Source organism: Petromyzon marinus, chromosome 60 (assembly GCF_048934315.1).
Source record: "Petromyzon marinus isolate PM22_M1 ecotype Great Lakes invasive population chromosome 60, UKy_Petmar_22M1.pri1.0, whole genome shotgun sequence".
Lineage (NCBI taxonomy): Eukaryota > Metazoa > Chordata > Hyperoartia > Petromyzontiformes > Petromyzontidae > Petromyzon > Petromyzon marinus.
The window spans coordinates 8,378,971-8,399,851 of record NC_133726.1 but is presented as its reverse complement, the minus strand read 5'-3'; the positions used below and the strand labels follow the sequence as shown (position 1 = coordinate 8,399,851).

Below are 20,881 nucleotides of genomic sequence, written 5' to 3'. Positions count from 1 at the left end.
GCGCCACCACTCCAACCACAAACCTCGTACACGAGAGGCAATGCCTCCTTCTTGTATCCGTCTCGAACTTATTTTTGCACAACGATGTGTTGGGGCATTGATTCAGCACAACTCTGGCCAGCGGGGCGCGGTAAGAAAAACGGACGGGTAACGTAAAGATGGGAATTACTCCTTGGGGTGTCCGGACACTTACCTTGACAGGGTTGCTTCTGATCGACCTGAAATGACTGATATGTGTGTCCGGCGAAAGGAGCTCGTCATCGTCATATCGATATCGATATCGCAGCCCTCCGAGAGACCAAAACTAGAGAGGAAGACGCACACCGTTTTCTGGAGTGGGAAGACACGCGAGGAAAGAAGAGATGGTGGTGTGGCTTTTGCAGATCCTTGCCAAGATACTCCTGAGTAGGCTGAAAATCATAGCGGAGCGAGTCCTACCCGAGAGTCAGTGTGGTTTTCGTGCAGGAAGATCAACAAACGACGTGATTTTTTTCACCCTTTAGACAAATACACGAAAAAGCGGCCGGGCAGCACCAAGATTTGTTTGTGGGGTTTTGTTGTCGATTTCTCGAAGGCCTTCGACAGGGTGGACTGAAAAACAAACACACACACACTCTGGAAAGTTCTAAGAGCCTCTAGGATGTCCAGAGCACTTTGTAAAAACGTCAGCAGACAGTTTCATGAGAACACGACTGGCAGGGTATCGGTCGCGGGAAATTTGGGCAGACCCCTTTTTAATATTTGGTCATGGAGTGAAAGAGGGATTTGTGTGGTGCCCCCCACCCACCTCACTCTCTTCCTCGCAGCAGTGCTCAGAGTCAATCTTCACACCGGCGTCTATAGACACGAACCGCAGAGCGATGGCACGCTGTTTAATCTGGTCAGGCTACGTGCTCACACCAAAGTGAGAGAACAGTGTGTTCGAGAACTTGTGCTTTTTTTGGCCGATGACGCAGGCGGAGTGACATTCAAGAAATCGCGAAACCCAAGTGCTGTTGCTGCTGCTGCGAACCAATTTGGGGCCAAGAATCAACACGAGTAAGACTGAGATCTTGACTTAAAGGTTTCGTGACTGCAGGAATTAATTTTCTTTGGGTCTTTCGGTAAAGTCACGTAGATAGGTTAAAAAAATAACAAAAATAACAAAAAACTACGACGTTTCGATCACTTGTTTTGTGATCGAAACATCGTAGTTTTGGTTATTTTTGTTATTTTCTTTGAACCTATACCTACGTGACTTTACAGAAAGACCCAAAGAATATAAGACTGAGATGTTATCATAACCAGCAAAAAACAGACGAAAATGTAATCGACGTTCACCCAGAAATGTTTTCGTCATTGGTGGAGCTCGTAACGACGACTCTGCAGACGCGGAGATCACGCAGGGCCTTCAAGCTGCATCTCAGGCATTCGGTAGCCTCGATAGGCGCGGCCGGTCCCCAGCCTGGTATCAAAATGTCCACCAAAGTAAAGGCCTAACAGAGCCACTGGTCATTCGTCCACCACTTTACTCTGTGGAAACACGTGGCACCAAACAGGCGGCACGTGAAGAAACTGACGCGTCCACAGCTGAGCACATTTGGAACAAATCACGAGGACGAACTGGCCAAGACTTAATTACAGAGCAACCGAGGTGCTGGCTAGAGCTGGGACTTCCCAGTGTAGAAGGGAAACAGTTACCCCCTCTCGGTTGAAATGGTCAGGGCACGAACATTCGGAATGCCAGAACGTCGGCTTCCAGAAACCCTTCTTGACGGTGGACTCAGAGAGGCTGAAGCATGCGTCTTCCCGGTGGCCAAAACAAACGTCGCTACAAAGACACCTCAAGACAGCCAACAATATCAATGTGGACACGTGGGAGGAAATGTCAGAGCCCAAGCGCTCGCTGCCACCGACTCGGTGAAGAGGGTTGGTAGCCGTCCATAAATGACGTCACGCGATTTTGGCCGATTGTTGACTCCCCCTCCCCCCCTCCTCACACGGCGTCACAAAAACGTCAGACTCCCCTCAAATATGACGTCACAAAGCTCTGCCCCCCCCCCCCAAAAACCATATTTCCATTTTGAAAATAAAGCATGCTTCAAATCACTTTAAACTATTGTCATTGCAGTGCGTATTTAATGTGGCGCTGCACTCTGATGTTATAAAGAAAACATTTATTAAAAAGGAGGCGTTGGAAAGCTGAAATTTAGCATGAAACTGCAGATGTTCAGAATATTATATTGAAATTATCTTATAATTATAAAATATTAAAGGTAATTATAACTATATAAAAAAATACTTGAAACTTTGTAGTAGAACGAAGCAAAATGGAGAGTACAATTATAACAATCACATATTCCACAGAATGAAAAGCCCTGGAAGAATCATTAAAATAAAAATGTTTAATAGCAATCATTAAAAAATACAAAATGTATGCTTCTCTATTCTCCCATGGAGAAGCAAAATGCTCATTCATGGAATAAATAAAAGGTGACCTTAGTCAATTTAAATAATATAGTTAATTAAAATTAATCAAAATTTGTGTTGTCACAACAATTATATTGTTTATATTTATTTAAAGTTGCGCATTTTGATGTGACGTCACATTTCTCAAACCCCCCTCCCCCCACATCGTCACACATCGTCACAAATGTCTGACCCCCCCCCCCCCCCAAGGTATGTGACGTCATTTATGGACGGCCCCTTGAAAAGAAAAGGATAACAAAAGCAAGAGCAGCAGCGGGACAACACGAATCCAGCAGACGAGGAGCGGCTATCTGACCACACTGCGGACGATGCTTCTGCTCAGGGGTCTGGTGCCCTCTCATCCCACCGGCGCGCAGGGGAAAACGCTGGCTGTAGCTGCTGTAGCTGCTGCCAATCCACTCGCTGTTCTCAGCAAGGCACCATCGTTCGCGATGGGCAGCCGAAGATTGAGTGGTCAGCGTACATGTGTCACGAGAACCTTCCACCGTCGGCGACAGCTTCATTTAATTTAATTGGCTCTGTCGGGGTGACGGAGGGTTACGTAGCTAGAGAATGGCAGTTTACCAACGCGATCTATGGAACATTGTAACCCATTGGAAATCAATTCCGAACCACAATATTGGTCGTGAAAGCCAAGGTTTCCTCCCAATTGATGCTCTTACGAGAGCCAGCCCACGAGGTGGCGCATAGCGTGGGAGGGAAGATGCGGCCTGGGGTGGGGGAATGATGATGATCGGGGTGGTGATGGTGGGCGAGCGGTGGTTCAGCGGTTAGCGGGCCGCCGCTACGAACCCAGCCTCCCGAGTTCGATTCCCACTCTCTGGACCGGTCCTCGGGCCTCACTCAGCCTCAAACGAGTTGCTTGGTGCGCTGTGTAAAATCTGTATGTTAAAAGCCTATCCGGGACACCTTTGTCTTTGGTGGTGGTGGGGTGGCGGGGGAAGCGTGGTCTTTGTGTGCGCGATTGGGTTTTCTTTTCTACTTCCAACAAATGTGACGCGAGTAGGGGGGTAGGGAGGGAGGAGGGGGGGCAGAGGAGGAAGGGGGGGGCAGAGGAGGAGGGGGGGCAGAGGATGGAGGGGGGGGGCAGGAGAGGGAGGTGGCAGAGGAGGGAGGGGCAGAGGAGGAGGGGGGGCGGGGGCAGGAGAGGGAGGGGCAGAGGAGGAGGGGGTGGCAGAGGAGGAGGGGGTGGCAGAGGAGGAGGGGCAGAGGAGGAGGGGGGGCAGAGGAGGAGGGGGGGCAGAGGAGGAGGGGGGCAGAGGAGGGGGGGGGCAGAGGAGGAGGAGGAGGGGCAGAGGAGGAGGGGGGGCAGAGTAGGAGGGGGGGCGGGGGCAGGAGAGGGAGGTGGCAGAGGAGGAGGGTGCAGGGGAGGGAGGGAGGTGGTTGTGGAGAGAAGGCAGCACGCAGCACAGCAGAGCCACAGAGTCTCCCTGCCACGTGCGTGCCGTGAGAGGGAGCGCGAAGCGAGCAGCTGACGTTGTTGTAACTCCGTGGCGGGGAGGGGAACGGAACGCCACACAGAGTTTGGGCTGATCCAAAAACATCTCAGCCGATAAGTTCTCAAACCCTGCGCTTACCCCCCCCCCGCCCTACTTAGGTTAGGGGTTTTTAATCTGTCGTGATTTGTGCCGCTATCCCCTGCGTGGGACGAGAGCTCGAGAGAGAAAGAGAGAGAGGTGGTGGTGGTGGGGGGGAAGAGACGACACGAGATTTATCAGCCGCCGTTGCTGCTGCTGCTGCTATAGAGAGGGAGATCTTTTGTCTCGCAAGAAAGAATGCGTGATGATGCCTTCGCGTCTGCGCGCCACTTCGCCTGCCCTCTTGGCGGTGATCGCCTTTGTCGGTGAGTTGTTCCCCACCGCGCCGGGTCACGGTCTTATCCACTGCTGGATGGAGGCCTCTCAAAGCCGTCTCTCGCTCTCGTCGTCGTCATCGGCCACGATCAATCCACTGCTGGTTGGAGAGCCAACCCCACCGGGCGCCGTTCCGCAATCTCTGGCGGTCGATGCGATGGGACGATCCGCGAAGCGTCTGACACTCGGACTTTCTCGTTCCACGGCTCCATCCCTCGATCGTTCGCGGTGCTTCTCCGGGGCTGCCTTCTCGGGCGAAGTTTTCCCGTCCGCCGCCCATCGTAGCAGTCCCTTGTTCCGACGCGCCGAGCCCAAGGCCACTTTCGTCCAAGCACTTTTCTCAGCAAGTCGGTCTCTCTCCATGCCCGGGGTCTTGTCGCTGTCGATCGGCGTGGGCCCTAAACCCTTCTTACTGCGGCCTTGCAACCCCCTACGGGTTTCATTCGCACACAACGTGTATAATGTTAAACACATACACAGGGTTTGATGGGACAAAGTTGTCAGTTTAACACGTAAAGCTTTCGCGACTAATATCATCCATAATAGTGACGTTGCTGTGCTAGTGATGAATTGGCATGTTCTGTTTACGCGACAACCCTTACAACTTGGCTGTCGGGTGATGGAGGGTTTAACGACACATTTACGCGATCTAACCCAAAACACCTCGATTATAAAAGTTGTAGCTGACGTGCCCGTGCTTAACTTGTGTTTTCGATTATTTACCTTCTCAAAAATTCTGGCCATGTCTCGCATTTCCCCCCCCCCCAGAAAGGGCATCTCGCCCCCCCATGGCGTGCGTGCCCCCCCCCATGGCGTGCGTGCCCCCCCCATGGCGTGCGTACCCCCCCATGACGTGCGTGCCCCCCCATGACGTGCGTGCCCCCCCATGACGTGCGTGCCCCCCATGACGTGTGTGCCCCCCATAACGTGCGTGCCCCTCCCCATGGCGTGCGTGCCCCCCCCATGACGTGCGTGCCCCCCATGACGTGCGTGCCCCCCCCATGGCGTGCGTGCCCCCCCCATGACGTGCGTGCCCCCCCATGACGTGCGTGCCCCCCCCCATGACGTGTGTGCCCCCCATGGCGTGCGTGCCCCCCCCCATGGCGTGCGTGCCCCCCCATGACGTGTGTGCCCCCCATGACGTGCGTGCCCCCCCATGACGTGCGTGCCCCCAGGCCGAGAAGACGCAGAACCCCTGAACTTGATAACCCCCTTGTTATGTCCGCCCCCCTCGCCGTCTCTTCGGCATAACTCCAACAAGCGAGCGCGCGCCTTCTTCCGCGTGCCTTTTGCGTGCTCGCTCTTGGCGTGTTCTTGTCCCGAACCGATCCACACTCGATGTGTCGTCGTCCGCTCTCCCACCCACACGTGGCGTGGACAGACTTGCTTGTCCGTGGTTTGTGCCCGATCGTGGTTGGGAAATGTCCATGTCCCGTGGGTTTTTTTGTCCGACGACGTCTACGAGTCGTGCCTGCATTGTGTTTATTTTTGTTCCCACGGCCACAGAGCCGTGCCCGTGTGATTGTCTGCGTGAGCCACGTGATTGTCTGCGTGAGCCACGTGGTTGTCTGCGTGAGCCACGTGTTTGTCTGCGTGAGCCACGTGGTTGTCGTGGATGGTGTAGGGGAGACATCGTGGTTAAAAACTAAAACACTAAAATCTATTTTTTTTGTAAATTTTACCAGGTAAAGTCAACGGAGCTATAAAGTTGTTTTTTTCATAAGCGACCTGGCTATCACAAATCATAACTCAAACGAAGTGGCTTATCTTCATTACGTCGGAATTTATAACAGCAGCCAAACACTCTGAACGCGTGATGTTGATTCTAAAAAATCCACGTGACCACGGAGAGAGAGATAAAGACGCAAACTCCAAATATAGAGCAGTCGTCAGGGTTGGGAACGAACCCATGACCTTCTGGAGACCAGGCGAGGTAGTTAACATCTCCTAGCTACTGTGGTTGTCGGGTCAGTCCCAATGTCTTCTTTGGGGCCCCGAAACAGAAAATCATTTGTTGGGGGACCTTTTCAACTTTTACAGCGCCCTGCGACGAGAGACGACTGAATGGACGACAGTATGTGCACAAGGGATGCAGTGAGGTGTGGGACACACAGACACGATACACAGATGTAGTGTGATGTGGGAGACACAGAGACACGATACATAGATGTAGTGTGATGTGGGAGACACGGACAAGATACACAGATGTAGTGAGGTGTGGGACACACAGACACGATACACAGATGTAGTGTGATGTGGGAGACACGGACATGATACACAGATGTAGTCTGATGTGGGAGACACGGACAAGATACACAGATGTAGTGAGGTGTGGGACACACAGATGTAGTGAGGTGTGGGACACACGGACAAGATACACAGATGTAGTGTGATGTGGGAGACAGACAAGATACACAGATGTAGTGAGGTGTGGGAGACACAGACAAGATACACAGATGTAGTGTGATGTGGGAGACACGGACATGATACACAGATGTAGTGAGGTGTGGGAGACACAGATGTAGTGAGGTGTGGGACATACGGACAAGATACACAGATGTAGTGAGGTGTGGGAGACACAGATGTAGTGAGGTGTGGGACATACGGACAAGATACACAGATGTAGTGTGGTGTGGGCCACACAGACACGATACACAGATGTAGTGAGGTGTGGGAGACACAGACAAGATACACAGATGTAGTGAGGTGTGGGAGACACGGACAAGATACACAGATGTAGTGAGGTGTGGGAGACACAGATGTAGTGAGGTGTGGGAGACACAGACAAGATACACAGATGTAGTGAGGTGTGGGACACAAAGACACGATACACAGATGTAGTGAGGTGTTTAGTTATTTATTTTTATTTATTCATTTGGTATAGCCCTGTGAGCCAATCGGCTCTTGAATCGGGTGCAACCACAACAAACAAAAAACATGAACAAGAAAACATCTTTAAGTGACTATGTGACTGTGCAAACAGAAAATCCATGAAAACAACAGCAAAATATTCCTGAAAACGCACCGTACACCAAAGCTGTGTGCAAAAATCCCAGTGGAATGCAAGTCAAACAACAACAACAACCACAAGAAAACTTAGATTAAGGCCATCAGTCTAACTCCGTACTACAACAAAATAAACATGTCCAAACCAAAAAACTTTTCGAAATCGCCAAAAAATAAAAAATAAAGCCATAATTGCATTGTAATAGTGATCATAGGGACTGTGACCGAATTTTTAACAATAAACTACATAAATAACATGTAACACCAAACCCTAGAGCCATAGCTGGCTGCATGAGTTACTCCACAACAACAGAAGCATCAGTCGGAGTATCAAATTTTTCAATGCACCTTTAAGATCAGCACGCTAAATCAAAATACAGATAATACTTTGCAGTGTCATCCGGAGAGAAACATTTTATTTTATTTTACGCCAATGAATAGTTGCAGCTAGGGGTGTACAACTCCTCTAGAGCAGTTTTGAGGGAAGATCTCTTTGGTAGCGATTCAAGTTGCAGTTTATTGGCAATAGCGTTCCAGACCCTGGGGGCATCAATAGCAAAGGCCCTTCCTCCAGTTTTTGTATGGCAATAGGGAATGTGAAGCTGGTAAATGAGCGAAGACCTGAGGTCAAATTTGTTCTTTGAAACAGAGAGGAGATCCAGCAGGTAGTCTGCGGATTTTTTTGTAAGTACATCGTGAATAAATAAGATCTGGTGCACAAGCCGTCGAACATTTGACCCAATGTAGATATCACAGTGGTGAGTCCTATATGGGCAGTTCAATGTAAATCTTAAGGCCGAGTGATAGATGGAATCAAGCTTCTTCAGTACAGTACTTGGGGCTGATTTATACACGATGTCACAGTAATCAAGTAGGGGCAGTATGGTAGCTTTGATCAATTCCAAACGGAACATAGGGGGGAAGCAGTGCTTGTGTCGATACAGAAAACCAATTTTAATTTTTTGTCTTTTTACCAATATAATCAATGTGATCTTCAAAATTCAGTTCTGAATCCAGGATGACCCCAAGATACTTACAGATCTTGACTTGCTCTATTTGATAATTATTTAAGGAATGTAATTGGGGAAAAATAACATCCTGCTTTAGTCCTGGTGAGAAGCATAGCACCTTGGTTTTGGAGGTATTCAGGACTAGTTTAAGAGAAACTAGCTGATGTTGTAGTTTATTGAAATCACCCTGGAGCTTAGCAATCACGTCATCCGGAGAGCGGCCAGCAGTAAATCAGTATCGTGTCATCTGCAAAAAGATTTACCCTGGAATGATCCAGGTCAGTGCCCAAGTCATTGACATATAAAGAGCAAACAAAAGGGGGCCGAGGATGGAACCCTGTGGAACCCCTTTTGTTATCTTAACACTGTTTGACCTCCAACCATCTGTTTGCAAACATGATGCCTTGAATAAAGGTGTCAGTTTTTGTGCCAGTTAAAAGGGTAAAACCTATTCCTATATCTTGTTACTGGCAAAGGAGGTCTCATAATCTGTGAATACAGTTTGGGTGCGAGAAAAGAGGTAATTTTGTAACCATTTTACTGCGTTTTCGGAAACACGAGGCAACAGTTTACTAAGCAGGGTGTTGTGGTTTACTGTATCAAAAGCTTTGGACAAGTCAAAATTGAGATAGGTCGGTAGTTATTTGGATCAGCTTTAGGGCCCCCTTTCTGAAGTGGACGGACATAGGAATGTTTCCATTCTAGAGGAACTGATGCTTCTTTGATGGACAGGTTGAAAATATGGGCTATAGGTTTGTATATTAGGTGACCAACAGTAGAGCAAAGATGGGAATACTATCTGCTCCAGTAGAGGAGGACCCTTTGAGGTAAGACAGTTGTTTCAGAACATTACTTTCGTGGATTGGCTGGAAACTAAATTCGTTTAATGTTTGGACAGGGGTGTAGGAATTTGCATGAGCAGGGGTGACTCCCAATACATTGTCAAAAAGATTACCAGCTTCGGAAAAATGAAGGTTAAAATTGTCAACTATTTTTTTGGGATCTGAAAAATATTCCCCATTTCGGTTTAGCTCAACGGGCAGATTGTCTGTTCTGGATGCCTTTTCGATACATTTGATTGTTTTCCAGAAAATCCTGGCATTTCCATGTGATTCCAGGAGAGTGGAGGAAAAGTAGGCATTTTTTGCATGCCGTATTTTTTTGACGCATCTATTCCTTAAAATCCTGTATTCTAGCCAGTCATTGACCAAATTACTTTTCTGAGCACATGCCCAAGCCTTGTCCTTAGTTTTCATGAGCTTTGTAATCATAGGATCAAACCATGGTGGGCGGTTGCCTTGAGTTTTAAATCTAACCAACGGAGCATGTTTGTTAAGAATTTGGAGAAACGTGTACTTAAAGGTCTGCCAAGCCGTAGTCAGGTTGGGGATATCACAGACCTTGTCAATATCCGAGTGAAGCACATCATTAGTAAATGCCTGAGTGCTGAAGTGTCTCATAGAGTGCTTCTCAACCAATTTCGGGGGGGCTTTGGGTCTGGCTGATGATCTCACCCCAAAAATGAAGCAGTGATCACTGATAATGATTGCTTGTGTTGCAGTCGAAACATCGTGATAATTTTGTTTTATATTTTTATTATTTTATTGTTTCCCTTCTACGTGACTTTACTGAAAGAACCAATAATATGAATCCCTGCAGTCACGAAAGCTTTAAATCAAAATTCCTCTGATGTTAACATGTATAACACCAACACCATGTGTGCGTGTGAGTCCATGTGTGTGTCTGTACGTACATGTGTGAGTGTCTGTACGTACATGTGTGAGTCCATATGTGCGTGTAAGTCTATGTGTGTGTGTGAGTCGATGTGTGTGTGTGTATATCTCCATGTGTGTGTGTAACTCCATGTGTGTGTGTCTAAAGTCGATGTCTGTGTGAGTCCATATGTGTGCGTGTAAGTCGATGTGTTTCTATGTGTGTGCGTCGATGTCTGTGTGTAAGTCGATGTGTGTGTCTGTCTTTTTCGCCCGGGCAACGCCGGGTACTTACCGCTAGCACTCTATAAACGCGCGACATTGTTTCTAAATGTGGAGGGGGAAAAACCGGAGGACCCGGAGAAAAATCCACGCGACCACGGGGAGAGCGAGAGAGAGAGAGACACGCAAACTCCAAATATACAACAGCCGTCAGGGTCGGGATCGAACCCACGACCTCCTGTGTACCAGGCAAGGGAGTTAACATCTCCTAGCCACTCGCGGAGCTCAATGGCTCCATGGTTCTAGCCCTTCACCAACAGCTGACTGATCGGTGTGGCGAACGAAGTATCGTGCCAACCCGCACATCCAGCAATGGATTGGCAAGGCCCTCATCCAGCAGTGGATTGACAAGGCCCTCATCCAGCAGTGGATTGACAAGGCCCTCATCCAGCAGTGGATTGACAAGGCCCTCATCCAGCAGTGGGTCGACAACAAAGGGGGGCTGCGCATTTACACAAATAGTTTGAAAATGTAGCGTAACCGAGTCCGTTTTTGTAAAGTCAAAGCTTCCTCACGCATGCCGCCCTCTTTAGCCATAATCGCGTCTTGTCAAAGTTTAGTCGGATATAACGTTCCCTGAACATTTTACACGTACGGATATGCCAACCAGAGCCACACGTTGTGCCGTTTGCATCAGGAAAGGGTCGTGTCGTTTTTAAGTGAGTCACCAAAATTAACGCAAGTGTGCCGCGTGCATTTACAACACTTGCATGCGGTGAGCACCTCATGTCACGGTTAAATGGGCTATAACCGCGGTAAAGGTGCAGCCCTACAATTGCTTGCTCACGACCACCGCTGGCCGGCTGAAGAGCCTGCCTCTATGAGAGGAGCAGAGCTCTGGAGAGAGCGCGTTCAGATGCCCTCCTGCGGGGCCGTCTGGAAAGCTCTTTCCTTCCGATATTAGGAAGCCATTGGGAGCTATGCACCATTTTTTTAAAGTAACGTTTTTTTTTCTTCCACATCCTCGCTCGCAATCCAACATCGCAACATCCTGATATTCTGATCGGCATCGCCATTTGCGTCGACGGTATCGGGCACACCAGACTCATCAGAGCAGGTGGGAAGGGAGGGAAGGATTTTATTTGGAGGGGGGTGGCCAGGTAATTGCCATTCTGGACCCAGGTATTGAAGACTTTTTTAGGGTTTAGGAATGGACCCCACGTATGTGTTTATTTTTCTACCTCGGGAGCTATGCACTTTTAAATGTGGATTAAAAACACTTGTTGGTTTAGATCCGCTTTTTGTATTAAGTTTGTTGTCTTACCCCTGCTGCACCTCCACGGTTGGCTATGTACGGGGTGAAATAAGTTCAACATACATACTATAGTTTTTTTTGGGTTAGATCGCGTAAATATAAATGTGTCGTTAAACCCGCCACCATCCGACACAGCCAATTAGTAAGGTTTGTCACGAAAACAGAACATGCCAATTCGTTACTAGTACAGCAACACCGTCGTTTTAAACCTTAGTAATTGTCCTATGTTATGGATGATACTGGTCGCGAAAGCCTACGTGTTAAACATACATACATACTTCCACATCGACCGCAGTGTCCGTGTGTACTTGCCACCGTCGTTGTAAACAGTCCCTTATGACGGAAAAGGCAAAGCGTATGGTGGATGAAGTGAACATTTAACTTATATTATTGGTTCTTCGGTAAAGTCGTAATAAAATTCTCGCAACAGCTCTGTTTGTTCACCTGAGGACGGCTGCTTGCGTTGTGGCCGAAACGTCGTGAGAATTTTATTGTTTTATTTTTATTATTTTATTATTTCCCTTCTACGTGCCTTTACCGAAATAACCAAGAATATGAATCCCTGCAGTCACGAAAGCTTTAAATCGAAACATTTGACTTATTTCGCACCGTACGTAGCCAGCCGTGCTCATCGGAGGTGCGGGGGAAGGACAACCCAACACAAAAAGCAGTTCTCAAAAAACGAGTTTTAAATTAAGATGTAAAAGTGCATTACATCAGTGGCTTCTCTGATGGACATTGACGTCGCTGGAGGTGGATCCAGTTTGAAACGGAGGGGGGGGGGGGCGGGCGGGCTGAGCCATGGACTGATTTTTTTCTTCTTCTAACAACTACAGGTCACACGTGAAAGATCGTGCCACAGTTTTCCACGCGGGGACCGTTTTCACGTGTCTCTTCTTCGCGTGTCGGCGTTTCTCCGTCGGCTTGCGGGCACCGCAACTGAAGTGCACCTTCCACCAATCTGCCCTCGACTCCTTCCACCCTTAGCCTACCCCCCCCCCCAGCCCTGTTCCAAGTCCAGGCTCGAGCAAAAAGACTTTCCGTCCTTCATGCGGACTGTCCGCCTCCCCCATCCAGCCCTCTGTCTCTCTGCAGAGTAAACACGCCCAACTTTGTCCGTGCAGCGTCTCGAGATAGCGGTCGCATCCAAATGATACTTGCACAAAGCCATGGTGTATCGTGTGCTGCTGTTGTTGCGCTTGTTATCTGCCCTCCGTATTGAAGACAGGGTCATTTGCCAAATGAAGCCTCTTTGGCATTGCGGTGTATACATTATACAAGGCAGATTAGGATGTGTAAATGTGTTTTTCCCTCCCTCTGACAGTGTACGTGGCTGAAACCCCTTGCCCCGGTTAAGTGCGGGCTTGAGAATGTGTCTACTTTGCCTATGACCGCCTCTGTCCTTTTTCTTAAGGCGTCTCCAAACACGCTTCTGCCGTGAAGCCATCTCGTTTGTATCTATCCATCTCAACTGTACCCCTCTGCCGTCTAGCATTCCACGCCCCTCAAAACGGAGGGCCCCCCCCCCCCTCTTCTTCAGACTATTTAGATGCGCGCGTTTTCCTTCATTTGGACAGCGGTTATCTCATCGGATTGCGCGGCGAAAACACGTGATTGTGCCTGGATAGTGCTCGCGCACAGCCCTGCGGAGCTGCGTTGTCAACAGAGGGCGGCGGTGCAGCAAGAGCCAGCTGCTGGGTCCGTTCTTCGCTTCGATGTCTACCGCCCGCTGCTGTTCTGGATGCTCCGTATCGATAGATTGGAAACTCACTCTAGACGCGGTGGTTCGTGCTTCCCGATTGTGTCAAGGAGCATGAACCGTCGTCTCGCGAACCCCGGTCATCCGCGGCTCCTAGCCGACCTCTTCTTTGGTTCTTTCGGTAAAGTCACGTAGAATGAGAATAAAATAATAAATTGATAAAATAAAATAACGCAATAATATTCTCACGACGTTTCGGCCACAACACAAGCGGCCTTCATCAGGTGAAGGGACGAGACTATTTTATTCTCATTCTACGTGACTTTACCGAAAGAACCAAAGAAGATGAATCATTGCAGTCACGAAAGCTTTAAATCGAAATTCTAGCTTAACCGTCGAAGAAAGACGGTGGTCGACGCATCGCGCGCGCTTCCAGGTGCGCTTCTGCGGCCGTCTGGAATGCTCTTGCGACATTAGGAAGCCACCGGAGCTGGGCGCTTTTAAATCATCGAGATTGAAAACTCATTTCTTCCGAACTGCTTTTTTTGTCTTTAGTTTGCTGTCCTTCCCCTGCACCTCCGATTAGCAGGGTTGGCTACGAAAGAAATTCAACGTACAGACATATGTCAAGCAGTGGATTGACAGAGGGGCTCTCTGCATTAACACATGCACGTGTGCTCCGACAGCTGCGAGAGCAGTTCTTGACAATTGAGCAATCCACCTGTTAATGCCATTTGAGGGGGAGCGGCGGTGCAGTGGTTAGCGCACTGCACTGTGAACCCAGCGACCCTGCCAGTCTCGGCCAACATCAGTGGCGATTCGTAGCAAACTTGGTCCTGGTCCCCACACTTGACCAACCCCCACGAACCAGCATGGTGAAGTATGGTCAAACAATCCCCCCACCCCACCTCCCCGTGACCCACGCGGCTTGCGGAGGCCTTCATCCAACAGTGGATCAACAAAACAACTGAAAGTGATTTCAAATTTTACACCCATATAAAGAAAGACAAAAATCCCCCGTATAGCCTTAACAGACTGTTGGGGCATGTGCTGTTAGCGAGCACCTTTGAAGGTCGGAACGGCACACGAGGAGGTGGGTGACCAACATCACACCCGACCGCCTTTGTCTCCCTATTTGGCGAAGTTTACACCGCACCAGGTACTCATTTGAGGCTGAGTCGACCTAGGGGAGACCCAGGACCGGTTCTGATAATCGTCACCGGTGTGGGCCGTGAACGGGAATCGAACTCGGGTCGCCGGGTTTGTAGCGCAGCGCGCTAACCGCTACACCACGGCTCCCCACTATATCTACACACACGCATACATACATACACACACACGCGCGCGCGCATCTCACGATGCGTTTTAATTGCCGTGATCGCGCTGCGCCTGTGTTTGGCAGACGTGGCGCTGGCGCAGTGCTACGACTCGTGCGACCTGGAGAAGTACTGCTGCAGCTCCGACGACATGGCCTACTGCTGCTCGTACCTCTCCTACGTGGGCAACGTGCTGACGTGAGTGCATGCCTGCGGCGCCGGTCCCCCCTCCTTGTCCCCTCCTCCATTCATTCTTCTGGCCCCGTTCTGAAGGGGTCCACTCAGAGTTGGCATCCATCTGCAGGAGCAGGTCTCCGCCGAATGCGTTTAGCCCCACCGCCACTTTCAACATAACTCCCCCTCCACCCCCTGCAGCATTGCCCAAGCTAATCCCCCGCAAGGCACGGATGCCTACGTACGGTGCGAAAGAAGTTCAACGTGCGGAGAGCAGAGCGTGGCGGTGCGCGATGCAGCGTAGAGGGCCGGATCTAAAATGTAAAATCTCATTTTTGTCGTATTACGAGTTTGTGAATAAACTCCTCCAGCCAGTCGAACTTCGTTTTTCAGATCCCCGTCTTTTGTATGACCGAGCAGCCAGATCATCATTTGCTAGAAAGGGGTGGGGGGGGGGGGTGGGGGGCAAAAACACAATGCGGGGCGTGACAAATCCCCCGGGCATTTCAGAATCGCAATCGGAAACATATGACGCTGGAGGAAATCCGACGAGCGACAAAGCTCTTTTTCGCAGACGTCCAGCAGTGCGGCGCGCCCGTCGCGTCATTGCGGTTGCGTGCGCGGTGCAGGGGTGCGGCGATCGCCGGCATCGTGCTGGGCCTCGTCTTCCTGCTGGGGATCATCGCGGCCGTGGCCGTGTGCATCTGCTCCTGCCTCAAGTCGAGCCAGCGCAGGGTGGGCATGGCGTCGCCGGCGCGCTCCAACGCCCTCAGCACCGTCACTGTGCCGGCCGGCGAGGGTTATAGTAAGTACGGTGGGTGCGGGTCGGTTGGTCGATCGGTCGGTCGGTCGGTCGGTGTTTAATTCGCGTGCCGATATCGGACCGAAATATTAAGTGGGCATCGGGTGCACGTCGCGGCAGGACTGGAAACGGTACAGGGGGCCACGGAGCAACAGGAATGAGTTAAGCCCGTCACGACCTCGGCGGCTAACATCGACCGAGCAAGATTAAGTGCAACCGTGCGCGGCGAATATTTAGCACGCACAAAAAAAAAGTCTCCGAAGTAAATGAAACAAATAATAAATAGGGATAGCGGTTTTTTTTTCTTCTAATTTTGAATTTGATGGGAAGGCAAGTCGCAACGGATGGGTCTTGCGCAGACCGCGTGGAATTTAGCGACGCTTCGGCAATTTGTAGCCAGGCCATCTGGGCTGCGGATAAAGCGTGCTTGTTAAAGAGTTAGTGGAATGTTTTGAAGGCACACGCTCGCTTTAATCATCAGCCGCTCCGTCGACGGCCAGTTGAAGACGAAATATACGAATTTCTGTTGGGTTGCTTCTGCAAGGTGACTCTCGTTTATCCACGGGCGGATTATCCTCATTGGCGATTAACAGTGCTCATTCGCACCTTTCACGATCCGGCGCATGCGTGCGCTGGTTTAATTATTAAATGTTCCATTGCAGCTACGCCTAACCACAATAAACTAACAAACTGGCCCAGTCGCTCACCCTGCCCATACCCACAGCCACACCATCCAACCAATCTGTAGCCCGAATATTTACCTCCCCAACCAACCAAACGCCTACCCCAAGTAGGGTCCAGCACTACTCCCAACATAAACAAATTACTCAACCGTCCAATAACAAAGGAAAAAAAAATACTCGGCTCATTCGGCAATAACACTGCCTTAAAAAGAAAAGGCGTATGATAGGCAGCGTGTTGGTAAATGGGCCTTCTTCACAGCGCATAGAGAGAGGCCAGAGAGCCCCAACCACAATAGCCAAGTAAACACTACCCCTACCCCAGGGGTCGGCAACCTATGGCTCGCGAGCCAGATGTGGCTCTTTTGATGACTGCATCTGGCTCGCAAATAAATCTTAGCTGACATTTCTTTAGTTGTATTCAGCGTTAAAAAATATTTAATGGCTCTCACAGAAATTTATTTTAAAATGTGTGGCTTTCATGGCTATCTCAGCCAAAAAGGTTCCCGACCCCTGCCCTGCCACTAACCACGTTAGTCAAGCAAACTGCACCATTACTCCAAACCCCAAACTAATGAAGAAACCCCTGTCCCGTCGTCTTGGCCTTACAACCCATGGCCATAAGCCCTCCCACTCCCGCTGGAGCCTCACCGGAGATCCCCTTTGCACTGTTGGCGTTTGCTCGCCTCTTTGTGCGGTGCAGTGCGTGGGGCTGCGGAGCTGGTGTCCTGTTGCAAAGCGGTTCTCCGTGCGCGTGCCCTGGGAGTTCCCCACCCCCATCCGTCTCCGTGGGGGAGCGGTAGCGTAGCGGTGAGCGCGCGACGACTACGGACCCGCTGACCCGGGCTCGATTCCCGCTCGCGGCCAACGCCAGGGGACGATTATCTGAATCGGTCCTGGGCCCTCCCCTAGGGTCGATTCGGCCTCTATGAGTACCTGGTGCGGTGTGTAAAAAACATCGCCGCTGGGGGGAGACAAAGGCGGCCGGGCGTGGTTGCTGGCCACCCACCCCCCTCGCGTGCCGTGCCGGTGCCTCGTAGGCGCTGCTCGCTAACGGCACTCGCCCCAGCAGCCTGTGACAGGCGTCGCGGGGCGGACCTTTGGCAGTACCCCTCCCATCCCTGACTTGCCCCTTCCTTACCCATGACCCTGTGTCCGGCCTGTGCAGGCTTCCCCCCGCCACCGCCGTACAGTCCGTACAGTCCGGCAGTGGGAGCCGACCTGCCGCCCCCCTACGCGGCCCAAAGCACGGGCCCCGGGCCTGGCTACCCTCCTCCACCGTACCCGGGAAAGTAGCGGACGTGGGACGAAAGAGAAGCGAAACTGGTCTCCTCTCTACCACGCTCAAGACCAAAGTGACGTTTTTTTTTAAAACTCTCTTTTTGTACTCTCCCTACCCCCCCCCACCCCCCACACTTGTTAAATGTAAATCAGAATCGTCATCTTCACTGTTTATACAAACAAATAAAAAAATTAGGGATTGGGAAGATTTGCATCCACTACTAGAAGGAGCGTAATGGCTGATGGACAAGACCGCTGATGAGATGGCTCAAAGGAGAGAATGCGCCCGGGAGGACGACGGCCGCGGAGATGGAGCGGTGAGATGGGGTCACGCGTGCGTGCAGGAATGAGGTGGGGAGTGCGGCGGGGGTGCAGGCGGTGCAACTGCACCGGGGTCGACAAGCCGGAGTGCGAAGGTGCTGGGTTACGAAGAGAGGGGGTACGTTGGAGAAGGGGGTACGCTGGAGAGGGGGGGGGGGCCCGTGTCATTCCTTTCGCCAGGGCCAAGGCCAACCCTGCTACACAACACTGGCAACGCGGGACGTTATGCGATGGTAATGGCATAAAGGGTGACCTTTATCCAGACAGTGGCTCATGATGATGATGAAATGCAGAACCAAGTTGTATGCCCAATGCAGATTTGGAACACGGTCTATGTGCTTAAGATTTTCTAAATGATTTTAAAAGTGGATGGTGGCTGGTACGTGATGGCTCGAGACGACTCGGCAAGAGAACTGGTGGCTGACACGTGATGACTCGAGACGACTCAGCAAGAGAACTGGTGGCTGACACGTGATTACTCGAGGCGACTCAGCAAGAGAACTGGTGGCTGACACGTGATGGCTGGAGACGACTCAGCAAGAGAACTGGTAGCTGACACGTGATGGTTCGAGACGACTCAGCAAGAGAACTGGTGGCTGTCACGTGATCACTTGAGACGACTCAGCAAGAGAACTGGTGGCTGACACGTGATGGCTCGAGATGACTCAGCAAGAGAACTGGTGGCTGTCACGTGATGACTCGAGACGACTCGGCAAGAGAACTGGTGGCTGTCACGTGATGGTTCGAGATGACTCAGCAAGAGAACTGGTGGCTGACACGTGATGGTTCGAGACGACTCAGCAAGAGAATTGGTGGCTGTCACGTGATGGTTCGAGATGACTCAGCAAGAGAACTGGTGGCTGACACGTGATGGTTCGAGACGACTCGGCAAGAGAACTGGTGGCTGACACGTGATGGTTCGAGATGACTCAGCAAGAGAACTGGTGGCTGTCACGTGATGACTCGAGACGACTCAGCAAGAAAACTGGTGGCTGACACGTGATGGCTGGAGACGACTCAGCAAGAGAACTGGTGGCTGACACGTGATGGTTCGAGATGACTCAGCAAGAGAACTGGTGGCTGACACGTGATGGTTCGAGACGACTCGGCAAGAGAACTGGTGGCTGACACGTGATGGTTCGAGGCGACTCAGCAAGAGAACTGGTGGCTGTCACGTGATGGTTCGAGATGACTCAGCAAGAGAACTGGTGGCTGACACGTGATGGTTCGAGATGACTCAGCAAGAGAACTGGTGGCTGACACGTGATGGTTCGAGACGACTCAGCAAGAGAACTGGTGGCTGACACGTGATGGTTCGAGATGACTCAGCAAGAGAACTGGTGGCTGACACGTGATGGTTCGAGCTGACTCAGCAAGAGAACTGGTGGCTGACACGTGATGGTTCGAGATGACTCAGCAAGAGAACTGGTGGCTGACACGTGATGGTTCGAGACGACTCAGCAAGAGAACTGGTGGCTGACACGTGATGGCTCGAGATGACTCAGCAAGAGAACTGGTGGCTGACACGTGATGACTCGAGACGACTCGGCAAGAGAACTGGTGGCTGACACGTGATGGTTCGAGACGACTCGGCAAGAGAACTGTTTGCGGTCATTGTTGACTGAGATTGGCAAGCGCCCCTCCGCCCGTCTACGCGCCCGCTCCTAACAAAACAACTACCATGGCACCAACGTGTTGGAATGTTTAGACTTAAACACTGAAAGGTTCGCTGGCCATCTTGTGTGTATTTATGTTGAACTTCTTTCACACCGTACGTAGCCAACCGCGCTAGCCGGAGGTGCGGGGGCAAAACAACAAATTAAGCACAAAGTTTAACACGTACGCTTTCGGAACTGATATTATAAAGGTTGTTTTTTCCCACGTGAGATCGCGTCAATAAAAATGTGTCGTTAACACACCACCACTCGACACTGCCAATAAGTAAAGAACCAAAGAGCAAGTAAGCTTTGTCACGTAAACAAGACGTGCCCAGCTAGTTACTACTTTAGCACACCAGTTTGTTGTACCTAATTGACACGTTTTGTTTACTTGACATCCCTCACTAATTGGCTGAGTTGGATGGTGGTGGGTTAACGGCACAGTTATATTTACTCTAACCAAAAACAACCCCTTTATTATGAATAAATACGAAAAGCAGTTAAAAAAAATGAGTTTTAAATCTAAACTGATCCTCCCTGTACCAATTCCATGGTGACCTTTTGGTTTGAGGCACAAGCTACCCGCTTATGCACCACGTGGTGATGACTGGTGTAGAGATGTTAACTCCCTCGCCCGGTATACAGGAGTCCATGGGTTCGATCCCGACCCTGACGCCTGCTGCTGTATATTTGGAGTTTGCGATTCTTTCTCCACATGGTCGCGTGGATTTTGCTCGGGGTTTTCCGGTGTTTCCCCTCCACATTGAGAATCAACATCGCGCGTTTAGAACGTTTGGCTGCGATGTATTTGCACGTGACGATGAGCCGCTTCGCTGAAGCTATCGTCGGTGATGTCCAAGTCGCTTCTGACAAAGAGCTACTTGGCTCAGTGGGACTTACACCTGGTCAACAAATAAAATGGTTTAAATAGTGTTACAGTTTTGCGGCTGGCTTTGGTCATTTAATCGCTGAGAGTGGACTTTAGGCGTGGAGACGCATTGATAACAGCGCTGGCTGGCCGCAGTAAGCCTACCCCTTATTGTTGTTTTGCCCTGTTGTGTGGGGGGCAGGCAGGCGCGGGTTTGGGGGCAGTCTTTGTCAAATGGAACGAGGGGATGAGTCGACGGCTGTTTTCCGAGACGTCGTGACTCCCCATGTGGACGTGCCAACGTTACCGAGGTTCCAAAATCGCGAGCGAAATGAAACTGTTGGTGGTGCAGAGGGCAGTGTTTGTTGATAATGTACTGTCAAATCAAAAACATGAACCCAGCCTATGTAAAGTGAAACGTTTGATTTTTTTCCGATACTGTGTTGACACGCGGTGCACTGTAGCACAACGAATAAACAACAACAACAACACAAA

General features: G+C 50.5%; 1 protein-coding gene across 1 annotated transcript; it reads left to right on the top strand.

Annotated features, from left to right (window-relative positions):
* The first annotated feature begins 3,838 nt into the window (after positions 1–3,838).
* Positions 3,839–20,881, top strand: CYYR1 (cysteine and tyrosine rich 1). The gene is made up of 4 exons (XM_032976578.2): positions 3,839–4,312; positions 14,689–14,800; positions 15,406–15,581; positions 17,427–20,881. The coding sequence occupies exons 1-4, from the start codon at positions 4,252–4,254 to the stop codon at positions 17,552–17,554; spliced, it is 477 nt and encodes a 158-aa protein (XP_032832469.1). The 5' UTR covers positions 3,839–4,251; the 3' UTR covers positions 17,555–20,881.